The sequence below is a fragment of the Choloepus didactylus genome, chromosome 4 (genome assembly GCF_015220235.1).
Source record: "Choloepus didactylus isolate mChoDid1 chromosome 4, mChoDid1.pri, whole genome shotgun sequence".
Lineage (NCBI taxonomy): Eukaryota > Metazoa > Chordata > Mammalia > Pilosa > Megalonychidae > Choloepus > Choloepus didactylus.
Window position 1 is genome coordinate 79,727,979 of NC_051310.1, and position 15,209 is coordinate 79,743,187.

The window sequence follows — 15,209 nt, forward strand, 5'->3', positions numbered from 1 at the left end:
ATCTCAGCACCGAGCACCCAGAACTGGGGCAGGCTTGTTCTAGCAGGTTGAGAGGAACTGCAGGGGCGCGAAGCTGGAAGGGTGTGTGTATGTACGTGTGTGTGTATGTGTGTGCATGCATGCATGCGTGCATTGGTGCATGGCAGGTGCAGAGAACTCAGCCAAGAGACCCCCACCACACTGTCTGCCTCACTGCCACTCCCTTCTACTCATGGAGGCCAGCCAGGCAAACACCCCCCATGCAGTTCTGTGAAGCTGCCCATTGCTTTTCCCTCTCTGCCTCCTGAGTACAGTTCCCTGGGGAGCCCCCACATCTTCTGTCCCCCAATGTGCATCCTCCCAGATGGGTGTTCTCTCCCAGCTTTCATTTGTCCCGATTGTCTGTTTTGCTGTACGAGTTGACGTTGCTGTTGACTGAGGGGGTTGGGGTGCCACTGTCACTCACTTGGGCTCCAGTGGATTCCAAAAGCAGCCACCCTTGGTTGCTTTTCTGCTTTCACGTGTCTGGCTTTGGAGGCAGCAGGCACATTGCCTCGAAGGAAAGCAGAGAGAAGGCTAAACACTGGCAGAGGAGTGTTGTATCCAAAGGAATCCTTTGAAATCCCAGTCGCCAGGGTGAAAACGCTATGGTTGCAGGCATGCACTTCAACAAGAAGAAGACGGGAAACTTCTGTGTACTGGGTCAGGGAGCTCAGAGGGTGTGTGTCTGCAAACGTACTCTCCAGGGGATGGAAGGTTTGACATCAAGGTAATCTCTAGTGACTTATCCCCAGGGTGCTATTGAGAAAGACAACCCTGTTTTCAGGGAGGATTGGCCATCAAGTCCAAGGATATGCCACATGCTGTCTTGGGCTCCTTGAAACAAGAAGGACCAGTGTCATGGGGAGAGGCTGCCTGAGAACGGCTGTGCCCCCCACCCACCCACGCAGCCCTCCTGGCCTGTGGAACCCCCTAAGCTCCAGAAGCGGGGCGGGCATGCACACTCGGAAGGAAGAGCTGTTCCTCTCCCTCTGACTGGGCCAGAGAGCAGAACCCCAATCAGGCCATTCCCCGTCTGGCTCTCATGTGTTTGAAAAGTGGCCTGCAGCCACTTAGCTGTTTCTAGATCTATGCAAATCATAGATTAAATGCTGAGTCCCTGTATCCAGCCCATGGGAGAGCACTTTAAATGTGGAGAGGGAAGTCTCATTTCTTTTTAGAAAACATGGCTTCTGAGCAATAGTTGAGATATTTTTTATACAAGACTGGAAGCATCGAGAGCCGTGGAAATAATGGGATGTTTCTAATGAGGAATAAATTATTCTGGAGGGATTTCAGTGGATGGTGTTCTTAAGGAAAATGTTGGCTGTCCACATTAAAAGTAGCTGTCTCCCTTTTACTGAAAAGATCAATCTTGCAGTAGATTTCCTGGTGCATGTGGGGGTCCCATGCGGGGAGCCTGGTCTGTAGGTGTGAGGCCTCAGATCAAATCCCAGGGGTGCCCCTTACTACCCCAATACATCTCCGAGCCCCTGTCTTCTCTGCAATGTGAGGATAGCAGCTCCTTTCAGAGGCGTTGGAAGATCGGGTGAAACGGTGTGCACAGAAAGACCTGTGAGCTACAGAGCCCCAGGCAGAAGTTAAGGAGAGCCGGTCTCTGGTCAAGGTCACACAAACATTACTACATCTGTACATTCCGCTGTTGGACGGCATCCTGCGTACTGGGCAGGGAAGTGAGGGCTCAGGGCCCCCTGACCTTAGCAGTGAATGTCGTGTCATGAGAGGGGGTAGTTACAGGAAGCGTCACCACTCCGACACCACTTGCGAAGCCAGACCCTGCTCTGGTGGGGTCTTTCCACCCTCTCCACCTCCCCAGCCTGCCCACCCAGTAGGGGTTCTCCCTTGGGCCTGTGGCCAAGTTGCTGCAATTCAGCCAGAATTTCCTGAGCTTCTGTTCTGTGCCAGACCCTGCACTGGGCACTAAGGGTACAAGAGTGGATAACGACACAGCCTAGATACAGAAAGACAGACAGAAAGACAGCCAACTACAGGAGGCTATGCTAAGTCCCACTGGGGCAGATGTGAAATCGGGGCTGTGCAACCCAGCCCCTGCCTGGGGAAGCCACGGATGGGAGTGCTGGTGGAGGGGATACTACTCTTATGAGGATCAGAGGCATTGGCCCCTGATGCCCACCAATGATTTAAAATTTACAGAGCACTTTCCCCCATGTCTCATTTGATCCCCACAACCACTTCTATCCCCATTTTATGGATGAGGAGACTGAGGCTCAGAAAGGTGAAGTAGCTTTTTTCCCCAAGGTCGCACAACTAGAAAATGGCAGGACTAGGAGTCAGGTCCCTGTCTTCTTACTCTAGACCTACCTTTCAAGTAAATGGTGATATCGAAGACATAGATTCTTAATTTGAAAAGTAAAGGAGCTGAAGTCTAGGATGGCTGCAGCTGTAATCATTATAGGCAATCCTTGTTATAAACCAAGTATCTGCCCAGTCTCTCTACAATCCAACCTCTCCATTAAAACCTGCTCCCCCAAATAGGGCTTTGTATCAGTCATTTACACTTTAGTATAGATCTGTTGTCTCATAGGAAAGCCTGCATTTTGAGTCATACCTTATATATGAGATAAAAAGCTGAGTCCTAATTAGAGGAAACTTGAACATCAAAAAGGAAGTATGAGAGGTTCTGGGGACACTAGGACCATTTTCTGGGGTGTGTGAAATCATACAATGGAGGCAGCCAGCACTCTGCATTAACATGGAGGAAAGCAGAGCCTTCATCCAATATTCCTCTTGGGAGTGTGCAGCAACAGTGAAGTGGGGGGGGGGGCCTCAAAATTCAGAGCTTTTCTGGGCAGGAACTTGGAGTGGAGCCCTTCGTGTGGGTGAACAGAGTTTGCCCCTGGGCCATGGGGTTACAGAGAAAAGTCCAGGGCCCAGACCCTATTTGGTTGAAAGAAATGAGTTTTCTGAAGAGTAATAAGAGTCCCCAGAAATTTCTAGGAGAGGCTCCTGCATGGAGGGTGAGGACAGGTTATAGGTGCTGAGCTCAGGAGTCTAAAGGTCTCCTTTGACCCTCTGCTGTCCCCTCCATTCTCCCAGACTCCTCATCAAACCAATCACCTTCAAGCGGCATGAGGTAAGAGCACGGCCACCAGGCCACTCACTCCCCAGGCCTCCTCTACCCCACACTGTGGGTTCCCTCCAGTGTCTGGAACAGGGCCATTGGTCAGAGGCACCATCATCACTAGGAATGCTTCTATTTCACCACACGCCATGTCCATGGCCTCGGAGTCAGGTCCTGGGGTCCACAGCCTGGCTCTGCGGTGACCGGGGCAAGTGACTGTCTAACCTTGTCTCGGTATCGCCCTCTGTTGATGGGTCCAAAGATGCCCGCCCCGGAGGGCTGACCGAGGATGGATGAGAGCCTTATAGGGCACGTAGCCCAACGCCTGTGGATAGGAGATGCCCAGCAGACGCTCATGTTTATCATCATCACCATCATCGTCATCATCCCAAACACTCCCAGCTATCTTGTTTCTCATCAGAATCCCATTTCTTATATGGGCTTGTAAAATATTTATGTCTTGGGAGAACAATTCTTTGGATGTGGTCCAGGCCCCATAAAATGGTGCCTGCCCTGGCTGGGTGCCCGCATGGGATGAGCATGGCTGGGGGCAGGGCACGGTTCCCCAGCAGTGCTGAGCACTTGGGCCTCCTCTCCCAAGGGGGTCTTTTCAGACAGCCACTGATGGGGCAACGATGTTAGCACACTGTCGAGAGCCACCCTTCCAGCCTCCTTGGTGGGCCGGGCTCCAGCCTCCATAACCAGAATCAAGAGCACTGGGGGGTCATGCAGCCACCTTCAGGGCCCTGGGGTCACCTTGGCCTTTTGGTCCCCTGGCCACAGAGACCCAACCAAAATCTGCAGGTGGGCAGGCTGCAAATGCAGAGGAGTGGAGAGAAACCCAGAGCCAAGGCTGAGGGAAAGAAGAAAATAATCAGCTTGAAAAGAAGCATGCACTGAAGTGGGGGAGGGTGTGTGTGTGTGTGTGTGTGTGCATGCCCACGTGTGTGGAAGCTGAGGCAAAGAGAATGGGAATTTTCATTATTGCTCCAACCTGCCACTTCAGGTTTCAACAACTTCTGAGGTTTTCATAGCTCATGCCGAGCATGGAATACGGGGGGCAATCTGTCAAAAATGCTTTGGAAGAGCTTTTGACATTTCACCAGCCAAGCCTTTCAGACACAGACACACACAGAAAAGTGGAGTTACTGTAAAGATTCTTCCCCCAGTCCCTTTCATTCTTTGCTCTCCAGGACCTGCCTGAGAAAATAACCTGCTGGAATCCCTGGGGGAGAGCAGGGAGGGGTGTCTGTGTGCATTGAGGGGCTCCCCCGTCCGCTGCTTCACTCTAACAGAGATCCTCGCCCCAGCCTGGGCATGCTCTGTAGGAACCAGACTTCATGTATTTATTGGACATCCATGTAGCATTTTCCTCTTCCAGAAATTTCTATGACCTCCTTTAGCTAATTCTCAAAGCATCCCTTTGGGATCCAGTGTTATTTATCTTTGTGATTTTACTGATGGGAGTACTGAGGCATAAGGGGTCACCACCATGGTGGAGCGTGTCCGCCAGGGTGCAGGGAGCAGAGAGCTGGGGAACAGTGTGGCCAAGGAGAAAGGACACAGTTCTCTGGCCGAGCAGGCCAGGGCCTGGGGCCCCTTGCTGTGTGTCTTGGGGAAAATGACCCAGACCCTCTGAGCTTCACATTCTGCCTCTGGATGGCCGTGTCCTGTCCCTGCAGAACTCCTCCATGCATTTATTGCATGTATCCTACATTCAAGCATTGCCTTGGCCACAGCACTGTTTAAGATTACCACAAAAGTCAGCGTGAGAATTACAGGGAATGCAGGTCAGCCCTGAGCCCAGGATGTGATTGCTGTGCAGGAGGTGGGCCCTGCTACTATTTTTATTATTATTAATCATAACAGCTTCACAGTGCCTCGCTGTCACCACTCCAAAGAACAGAAGGCCTTTCCCCCTTTTGTGTAGAAATTCTTATCTACGTGGAGGGAACCCTTCTTCTCATGGTCACTAAAGAATTTACATCAATATCATATAAGTAAATCCACATCAATAAATACTTGTCTCTCCTTTGTGGCCAGAAACCTTCTGTTACCACACCAAAAATTTCCGCTCAGTTTTTGCTTCTCCAGTGAGACCTCACCCCAGTGTCTTTTGATGTATCCTCTGCACCCAGATCAGGTCCCACCCGACGTGAGGGGGACAAAGGGGTCCTACCGGGCTTGCTGGGGCCACCCAGGCATTGTGTGTGGAGCACAGCTGCAGGCGCTTGCTGGGGAGGACTGGGAGGGGCCAGGTTTTGTCAGGTTGTCTGGCAAGAATCTTTACCGGTAAATTTATTGCTGCTCCCATTTATGCCTCAGTTAGCTGAGTCTCAGGGAGACACGTTAAATTTCAGAGTAATGGCATGCCTTGAAAAAATGCCCATCGGTGGAAGCGAGCATCAGACAAGACCAGATACGTTGTTTTACCACTCTGTTTGTTTGGATTTTGAGAGCCTGGAAAATGTCTGTGCAGCCATGCTTGGGGCTGAGGCAATGCTATCAGTTGCATGGACTCCTCCACTGTTTAGCTAAAGGTGGAGGCATGTTGGGGAAGCTGAGACATGAAATTCATCATGGGCACCTGTTACCGCAGCGTGGGTTACAGAAGATGGCTCAAAACAACCCCTTCTGACTTGTCCGGAATCTCGTTTGTCTCCAGAGCCAAGTGGGAAAATCAGCCTCTAACTGTGGTCCTGGGGTCTGGCTGAGCCGCTGGCTCCCCTCTGGGGGTTTCCCGCCCGCCTGATGCCAGATGTTGGCAGCCAGGGGAGAGCTAAAGAAGTAGATTGGGCAGCAGAGCATCCTTTCCAAGCTCAGCTCTCTTTGCCCTTGCTGGTAATAATAATAGCCATCCTTATTGAGCACTAACTGTATTCTAGACTTCCTACGGGGCACGCTACTAGACATGTTGTCTCGAATTGTGGAAACCAGCCTGCATGGAGGGTTTTCTTATCCTTGTGCAACACGTGACGACATTGAGGCACAGGCATTTGCTATAGGTCACTGAGCTAGTAAGTGGGTGTGCTCTACGCCCACAGGCCCATTCTTCTGGCCATTGCACCATCCATCACACTACCCGGCCTCCCTGGAGAAACTCCAGTCGAGGAGTGTGATCACACCTGTGGGCAGCATGGCCCACCCAAAGCGCATGGATTTTAGGTCAGGGCCAGGTTTCGCACTCACCTTGACTTGAACAGAAAGTGCCGGTGTGGAAGGCAGGCAGCCAGCAGGCACGGCAAAGGGTCAGCAGGCTGAATTTGCCACTTTTGTTTTTTAATTATTTAGGTAATTCTGTCTTACAATAGAAAACACCAAAAGAGAAAAAGTAGTTCCACAAACCATAGGATAACATGGTACTATATCTGATGGATTGTCTTCCAGACTTTTACATCGGTACACACCTTCACATAAATTGTTCAAAAATGGGCGGATTTCTGGTTTCTGTACATACTAGTTTGTAACCTTTATTTTTTCCACCTAACACATTGAAGTATCCACTGTGCCACTGGCTCAGACGCAGTTCTCAAGTAGACAAGCAAACATCCCCACGTTCTGGAACGTTCTTCCAGGTGCTCTAAAATCATTCACAGCCTATAGTTATGAGAACTGCCCACGCCCACCCCTAGGATTCCAGCTAAAATTTAGCCTAAACCTAATCCCAAGGGTAAAATCCATAGGAGGGGCAGAGTCTGGGGCACTGCCAGCCGGAACAGTGGTGCAGCAGTGAGCCCCAAAGCAGCCCGTCAGCAGCTGAGGGGCCCCCCGGCTTGCAATCACCTAGCCTCACAGAGACACCCTCCCATGATCTCCTGGAGCAGTTCTTTTTATGAAGAATGGAAAATTAAAAGCCCGCAACCCAGGCTAGGAAAGATAATGGGTAAAAGGTGGAACTAGCCAACCACCCCAGTCTCTGATTCCTGGTGTCCCATAAAGCACCATTCATGAAACGCTGTTGTTCATACAAGAGGATTCAGTCCTTGGGGCAAGGCAGGTGGGGTCCCCAACTCCGTGACCATGGGTGAGACGTGACCCCTTGGAGCTCAGGGCCTGCATCAACCTCGGAGGGGGCTTGTGGCCTTCTGGGAGCCCACGGGAGGAGCTGGCACAGGGCTGAGCCCGGAACGGGAGTGAGTCGGCCGGGCTGCTCCCTCGGCACCCGGGGCTGGGTTACCTCGTGGTCAGGCTGTGCAGAGGGAGCCAGGTGGGAGTCACGGTGGGGGCGTCCCTTCCCGGACCCGGACACCCAGCATCTGCCTGCCCTGCCCTCTGTGCGCTCCCTCTCCCAAAAGGAATGTGGAGACTTTTCTGGAAGAGAGTCATGCTTATGCCAAATAGTCACAGAATGGAGACCCCAAGTGTAGGCCAATCCCCTGCTTCCCCAGAGAGCAGGGCTTTTTTTTAATTGTATTACCAATTTAGATGTAGAAGCCCCTTTAATGGTGTGGGTAGACTAGTCAAAGACCTGCTTAAATATGTCCCTCACTAAGGAAAGTACACATTCGTATTGAAAGTTAAATGTTATAAAGATATTTTAATTTAGGAATATTATTTTCTCTCTCTAGCATGTTCTAACGTTAACCCAGATGAGATGGCATAAGTGATTCATAAAGATTTGAAGTATGTTCCCAGTTGCCACGAGCTCCACTTTCTGGGTCACCGGGCCCATTTAGGTGGTCACTGAGCTGCAGCTCCTTTTGAGCCTGGGCATGCTGCTCTCACCAGATTTGCCTTTTGCACTGCTTTGTATTCTCTTCCTTTCCCCCCTGGGTGTACATTCACGGGCTCTGGGTAAAACCACCCTCCCGTCGGCTTCTGAAAGTGAGCCTCCAAAACCCCTCCCACGTCCTCCCTCATGGGTCATTGTGAAGTCTGCTTCTGCTTCCCTTACATTTCTTCACCACCTTTTTTTTTTTTGAAACCCCAGGTGAGCATCTCAATCAGATCCCTAGGGAGCACTGATTGAGGTCCCTCAGTTTAGTGTGACTTTCCCAACAGTCCTGTGAGTACAAAATAATTGAGGGCACTCCTTGCTCCTACCCCCGAACCGTGAGAGGGTTGATTCTTACTTAAATATAAGGCAACTTACTGTTTGCGAGGTGTAATTTTGGGAGAAAGCCTTCCCCCAGCCCTTTGAGCACACCTATCATTTGGGTGGGCACTGTGGCTGGCTGTCAGTGCTTCTTGCCTTAATCATACATATTCACATATAAATAACTCTCCTTAATAGTATGAAAAGAGAGCTCCTTGCTTGCAAGCTTGGCCACTAGGAAGGTCCCGCTAAGTAAGAGGTTCTCCACTCTGGGTGCCCATTGCAGTCTCCTGGAGGACTTTCAAAAACACGGTGCCTGGACCTCCAGAAATCCTGCTTCCATTGGTCGGGACATCAGGACTTTTAAAAGCTCTGGTAAGTCAGGGGACGTCTCAGAGGGCACCGGCAGCTGCACGACGGGATCAGATCCCAGTAGCTGCCGGCACCCTCCGAGACATCCCCTAGACAGAGAAGTTCCTTCCAGGTGGCACTGGGGCCTGTGGAGCAGCTCCCTGTCTGTGGGAGACTGCCTCAGGCAACCTCAAACTTCTGTGTGCCTGGGTGCCAACTCCCAAGGGCTGGATGGAGCCTGGGAATCCGCATTTCTAATGCAGGACTCGCTCTTGAGGATGCCACCATATCCTGAGGGTATATGGAGCACAGCCCCATGGCCTTTGCCCTTTCCCTTTTGGACATGCCCAGGGTGACAGACTCTTGTGGTTTTGCCACCTCTTGTGTGACTCAAAAAGATTCGGACCCCTTTGGAGCATCGTTCCCTCTTACCTGCCTTTGGGATTCTAAGGTATAAAGGCATAGTCCTGCTTATCAGACCAGAAAGCAGAGGGGCACACCTGAAGCACACAAGCCCCTGGGAGAGCAGGCGGGTATGATATGGTATCGCCATGGGCTCCTGCCAAGCCTGTCCTGGGTGACTCCTCACAGCCCAAGGGAGCCCCTTCCTCCAGCTCAGCCCATGATCAGGCCCCAGGAGGAGACAGGAGCACAGCATCTGGAGGACACCTGGTGTCCTTGGCATCTATGGACATGGGGAGGCCAGAGCTCCTTCCCCAACCTTCCAGGCCCCGTGCCCTCTCCACTGGGAGGCTCCTTTATTAATTCCAGCTGGGACTCACCGCCCCCCCACTGCCTTACTCTCCAAACCCTGCAATCACAGCCTGTAGACCTTTGGGGGACACCAGACTGAGGAGGTACACAGAAGGAGCTGGCCTCTGTCTGGGAAAGACCAGCTTCATGGACAGACAGTTCCTTGGAGAGTGGGCACAAGTCTCCCTGAGGGGCTGGGAGAGCTGGGGAGGGCAGGGAGTAGGGCGCCTGGCAGGCTTCTCTCTGAAATACTTTAAAAGAGGGAGACGGGGAACAGCAAGGAGGAAAGAACTGCGTAGTAAAGTCTCACCAGGCCCACAGATTGGGAATCTGGAACCATCCATTGAACTGCATTGATTCTTAGTTGTAGCAAGCCCAGCCTCCTCTAGCTAAGTCTGCAACTACTAGAGGTGCCACAAGTTAGTGCTTTGGTATCTAAATTAGAACTGTTAGCCACATTCCACTCCTAGATATATAACCCCAAAGAATTAAAAACAGGGATTTGAGCAGATAACGTATAAACCAACATTCGTAGCAGCATTATTTACCATCACCAAGAGGGGAAAGCAACCCGAGTGTCCATCCACAGATGGATGGATAAGCAAAACGTGGCATAGCCATACAATGGAATACCACAAATCATATACAGGAATGAACTTCCAAAACATGCAACAACGTGGATGTACCGTGACGACATCACAACTGAGTGAAATAAGCCAGACACAAAAGTGATTCCACTAATATGAAATGGCTAGAACAAGCAAATTCGTAGAGACAGTAAGTTGATTCCAGGTTACTAGGAGCTGGGGATGGGAATGGAGAATTAGAGCTCCATGAGCGCAGAGTTTCTGTTTGGGGTGATGGGAACGTGTTGGTACTGGATGCTGGTGACAGGGGCACGACGTTGTGAATGTGATTAATACTGCTGAAGTGTATACTTAAAAATGGCTACATTGGGAAACTTTGTGCTTTTTATATGTTATAACAGCAGCAAAAAAGCCACAAATATTAGCCCATGGTTCTGTTACACAAGAAGGTTTTACTTCTTTATTTTCTTTAACTTAGTTCTGAGCCCCAACCATCCAGGCTTGTGGGAAATTGAGCTCCAGTCATTGTTGGGCTCTTCTCCGTGCCAAGGACAGGCAGAGGCCCATGTCTTTCCCAGCACAGAGCCCCTGAGAGACCCCTACGGTGATGGGGCCCCCATCTCTCTTGGTGCCATTGGCCGCCCTGTCCATTGTCCCCAGAATTCCAAAGCCCAGCTCTTTGCTTGGAGCAGGGGTGACAGGCTGGGAGGTGCAATGCAGAGGAAACCAATATAAATTAATCTTCCAGCAATAATTTTGAAACAGTCTCCGCCCGGATGGCCGCTCAGCTCTGCCCTGCAGTTATCCCAGGGAGCAGGGGACAGCACCTGGGGCTGTCAATATTGGGAGGCCTCCAGCTCAGGCCGTCTCGGTCCCCACAGTGCTCGGCGACCTGCGGGAAGGGCCTGCAGTCCCGGGTCGTCCAGTGCATGCACAAGGTCACCGGGCGCCACGGCAACGAGTGCCCTGCCCTCGCGAAGCCAGCCGCCTACAGACAATGCCACCAGGAGGTCTGCAACGACAAGATCAACGTCAACACCATCACGTCCCCCCGCCTCGGTGAGTGCCTCTGCAGCCACCGGTCCCCAGGGCGGCCAGGAAGCCCCCTTCTTGGCAGTCCTAGAGGCCGACACATGTCAGCTCTGTAGGAGAGATTTCAGAGATGAAACGGAGACAAAACGGCAGTCTCAGACGCAGTGGGTTGACTATCCTGCTGTGGGGAACACATGAGAAAGTCCCTCAAACGTTTGAGAGTTCCCAAGAGTGGGAGAGCCAGGGGAAGTGCTTGTCTCTGGGAACAACAGCTCTGTGGGCTCCTTCCTTCACTGAGGCCCTGAGGTGCATACAGGGGGTGCCCTTTGGGCTGATGTTTGAGGAGAAGATAGGCACATAGGGTAGAAAGGAGTCAGTAAATTCTTCGGGGGGCTGCCGTGTGAGCAGCTTTGACTCAGGGTGCTCCAAACCGTCCCTTTCCCAGTCCAGACTTCGGGCCAGGGAGGCCTGAGCAGTCAGAGAGAAACTTTGAATACTGATGAATCCTTTTAACAGCGTTTCTGCTTTTGCAAATAGAAATCCTTGGGGAATATTTCCCCATCCGAAGCCCCTTTTCCTAAGGCTGGAACCTCAGGAAACAAAGGTGGTTTCTGAGCAAGCTCATTGAGGGTGCTTTCAGGCTGCAGAGTTGCCCGGGTAGCTTGGCAAGCACATGCCTCCATGGCAGCCTCCAGAGCTTCTAGCAGGGCCTTCGCTCTGGATACCAGGACTGGGGGAGATTTGGGCCTCTTGTCTGGGCTTGCAATGCCTCTTGTTTGCGACCCCACCCGCCCATGCCCACTGCTTTTATAGATGCTATGGCTCAAAAACAGGGTGGCCAGTGTGCACTTCCCTAAAGAGGCAGCGAGGCCACCAAACACAGTCGCGGTGGTTCAGGCTGCTGTAGTGTGCAAGCAGCATCCATGGTCCATGGAAGTGGTAGGTGCAGGGGAGCCCCAAGAGTGTCAGAGCAAAGCCATGTTCTGGAGGGCCCGTGTTTCACGCCGTTCCCACGCTGTGCATAACCCACGGGCTCTCTCTCTCCCCCGTCCCCTTAGCCGCTCTGACCTACAAATGCACACGAGACCAGTGGACAGTGTATTGCCGGGTCATTCGAGAAAAGAACCTCTGCCAGGACATGAGGTGGTACCAGCGCTGCTGTCAAACTTGCAGAGACTTCTATGCCAGCAAGATGCGCCCACCGCCGCCGAGCTCCTGACACAGCCCGGAGACCCCAGAGCCCCGGCACCGGGTCCAGGGACTGGAGCTCAGCAGGTCCTGACAGCACCCCCACCCCAACCAGGAGCTCACCATCCTGCAGCCTGCGCCTCCCAAAGTGACCGTCGCCCATCCACGGGCCGTCTCCAGAATCCAATCACGTAGAACCTGAGAGCGCACTTGACGTTGGCCATCAGTGCGTTTTACTTAATATATTATTAACAGCCACCGGATGGCTTTCTACAGTAAGAAAATAGACCAGAGTCACAAAATAATTATAGTTTCTAAGTTCTGTGTACCTCGAAAGGAAATACTTTTGGCAAACCGTGGTGAAGAGAGAGAGGGAGAGACGTCATTTAGTGTTTCCAAACTGGCTGTCCTTGGACGTTTGGATTCCTGGCGTTTGGTGCACCACAAGGGGACAATCCCATAAATGAAACATTTCATGTTAAAAGAGGCTTTATTCTGAAAGCCACACATCGCAAATGGAAGGACAGATATCAACAAGCCTCTCCTAACGGCTCTCCGGAGAAGGCTGGACTGCCAAAGACCACAATCCTTTTAATCTGCATTCTTGACGATGCACGTCAAGGAATTTGCTTCTCTACCCGTCCCTGAAAGCATCTTCTTCTTTCCATCCTGGGCCTTGCCTTGGAAGCCTGTCCCTGAGTGTTTAAATCTGTGTAAGCAATAAGGTCACCAGCACCCTGGAGTTCTGCAGGAGAGAATATTCAAGAAGGGTTCGGGTTTGGGGAGGCACCATAGTTTTCAGATCTCTGCTGACCACCTTACAAGGGAACCTCCCTCCAAGGTGCTGTTGACACAAGGTAATTTTGGCAGTGGAATTGCTTCCAGGCATAACGGTGAGCTTGGGCATCATCAGGTGTGTGATGAAGCGCTGCCTCCTGGAGCCTCTGATCTAGCCAGTATTCATCAAGCTTTGCACATTACAGATGCCACAGCCCTTCCAGGTGGCTTCCCATTGGCCTCTGCCATTTATCTGAAGTCAAGTATTTTTAGACCCTCTTGGGACTCAAGCTCAGGCCCGGGGTCTGCAGCGGAAGGCCTGACTTCTTCATCCTGGCATTGGCTGTCTGTCCCCAGGGCCGTTCAGCTGGGATCAGGGAGGAGAGCCCCTGGCTGGGCCCGTTGTCACCGTCCCTCCCAAGCCTTCACGTAGCTCAGACCCTCTTGGACCCATCACCATCATGGTTGTCATTATGGACTCATCTTCTTGGTGGGGCAAGAATGGTGCTCAGAAAGACACAAAGAAGGTCTTTCCCTCTTGCAGTCCCCTCACCTTCTCCAGAAGCCAGGGAGGGAGGCCTCCTTGAGAGCGTAACGGATGGTCAGCCAGCCTGGGAGTAGAAGGCCTGTTCCAGCACCAGCTTGGTGGGTGTTTCATGAGTGCTTGTGTTCCAGGACTTTGAGAAGCCACCTTCTCCTCCCTTATTTCAGACAGAGGATCTCACTTAGGCTCATTTCCCGGCAATCATCTCCACATTCCCTTGATTTATTGGTGCTGTGTTTATGCTTTTGCTCTTTTTTTTCTTATGTCCCAAGTTTAGGGTTAGCTTAAATCAAAAAGAAAAAAATAGAAAACTCTCTACCACCTTCTCCCCTGTCTTTGGGTTATTTGTTTGCTTTTGATTTTTAAAACTCTAGAGACAGAGACGTGATGGGGATGTCAGGGAATTTCTTCAGTTCCACTTGAATCAACAAGAAGCTATTGAGAAATCCTTTAGGAGCTCTCTGGAAAGCACCGAGCAGAGGACCCAGCCTGCAGGGGCCAGCAGTTGCCCAGGGCCTGTGCAAGCAGGCTGTCCCCCATGCCACTCAGGTTCGGCCACCAGCCAGCTTCCCCAGCCCCCCTTTCCACAAAGCCCTCAGAGGCTTGAGGAGTGGGTTTCCGTTTTTCCCCAACCCCAAACCGGCTCTTCCTTCACCACAGGACAACAGAAAGACCTCTTGGGGCTGTGGAACAGAGCTGGGACAGCCAGCTGAGGAAGCCCATGGCCACTTTGCTTGCTCATCTGCATGGGCTGGGCGGGCGTGCACTCTCCTGATGCCCCCCTGACTGGGTCAGCTGGACTCCCCCTGTCAAGGGCCCCAGCACCCTGCGAATGCCAGTGACTGCTTCCATTGCCACTGCTCCAGGACCGCGTGTCTTTCAAACTCTTTGAACCATCCCTATTGTTGTTGTTCTGAAAGCCCTCAGCCCACCTCCTATTTATGCCACCAGCGATGACTTGCTTCGGTGATGCAATCCGAAGCGCCCGTGACAGTCTTGTTCCACTCTGTAGAGGAGACGTTGAAGTTCTGTGACCCCAATAACGATGCTTCTGTGTTGTTAACAATACCCTGTACTGTTACTCGAGTACTGTACCCTTTTGTTTGCACACATGTGCTCCTGACCACAGTCTCTCTATCTTATTGGTGCTATTTTTATCGGTGCAAAAGAAACCCTCTGAGTTGACCTTGGGCTGATGTTCTCCAAATAGAGGGATAGAGCCTCAAGGACAATAATAACATTGCTTTTCTTTTTCGTTTCAGAGTCAAATGTATATATTTTCCATTAGTTAACTTTCAGTATGTACTGTATCCGTGGTATTTTTATTTTACTTTTTGGTGCTGGTTTTGGAAAAAAAAAACAAAGAAAAATGAATAGAAGACAAACATTGGAAACCATTGTCAGTGAAAACAATGAACCATTTCATTGGAAGCAAGTTGAATATGTTTAATAAATTTTTTTTTTCTCCGGAACAATTTTAAGACAGTCTGTGGAGTAATAGACAAAACCCAGTCCTCCTGGGCTGACAGGCAGGCCATGCCCCTCTGTCACCTGGGTTTTGGCTGCATCAGGCTGCAGCCTGCCAGCCCAAGCTATGGCCAGTGTCAGAGGTCACTGTTAAGTCACTGGCAGGTGGCTGCATCTCCCCGAGCAAGCACCAGCAAATCTGTGGCGCATCCCTGTGTGCTTGCAAATTCCCAGGCAGGGACATGAAAGGTGACAGCTGTACAGAGTCTGTGTGTCTGATGCTAGCAGCAGCCGCCTCACTGGCCGGGCTGCACAGGGGTGACCCTCCTGCAGGGGACCCCTCAGACGGAGCTC

At 51.5% G+C, this 15,209-nt stretch overlaps 1 protein-coding gene across 5 annotated transcripts in view; it reads left to right on the forward strand.

Moving 5' to 3' along the window:
- Positions 1-14,869, forward strand: part of ADAMTS17 (ADAM metallopeptidase with thrombospondin type 1 motif 17) — a 419,938-nt gene extending 405,069 nt beyond the window's left edge. For all 5 annotated transcript variants that reach the window (XM_037832907.1, XM_037832908.1, XM_037832909.1 and 2 more), the window contains 2 exons: positions 10,729-10,906; positions 11,938-14,869. In XM_037832907.1, the coding sequence (XP_037688835.1) occupies positions 10,729-10,906; positions 11,938-12,098 (339 nt within the window). In that variant the 3' untranslated portion in view covers positions 12,099-14,869. The remainder of the gene's footprint in view (positions 1-10,728; positions 10,907-11,937) is intronic.
- The last annotated feature ends 340 nt before the right edge of the window (positions 14,870-15,209 follow it).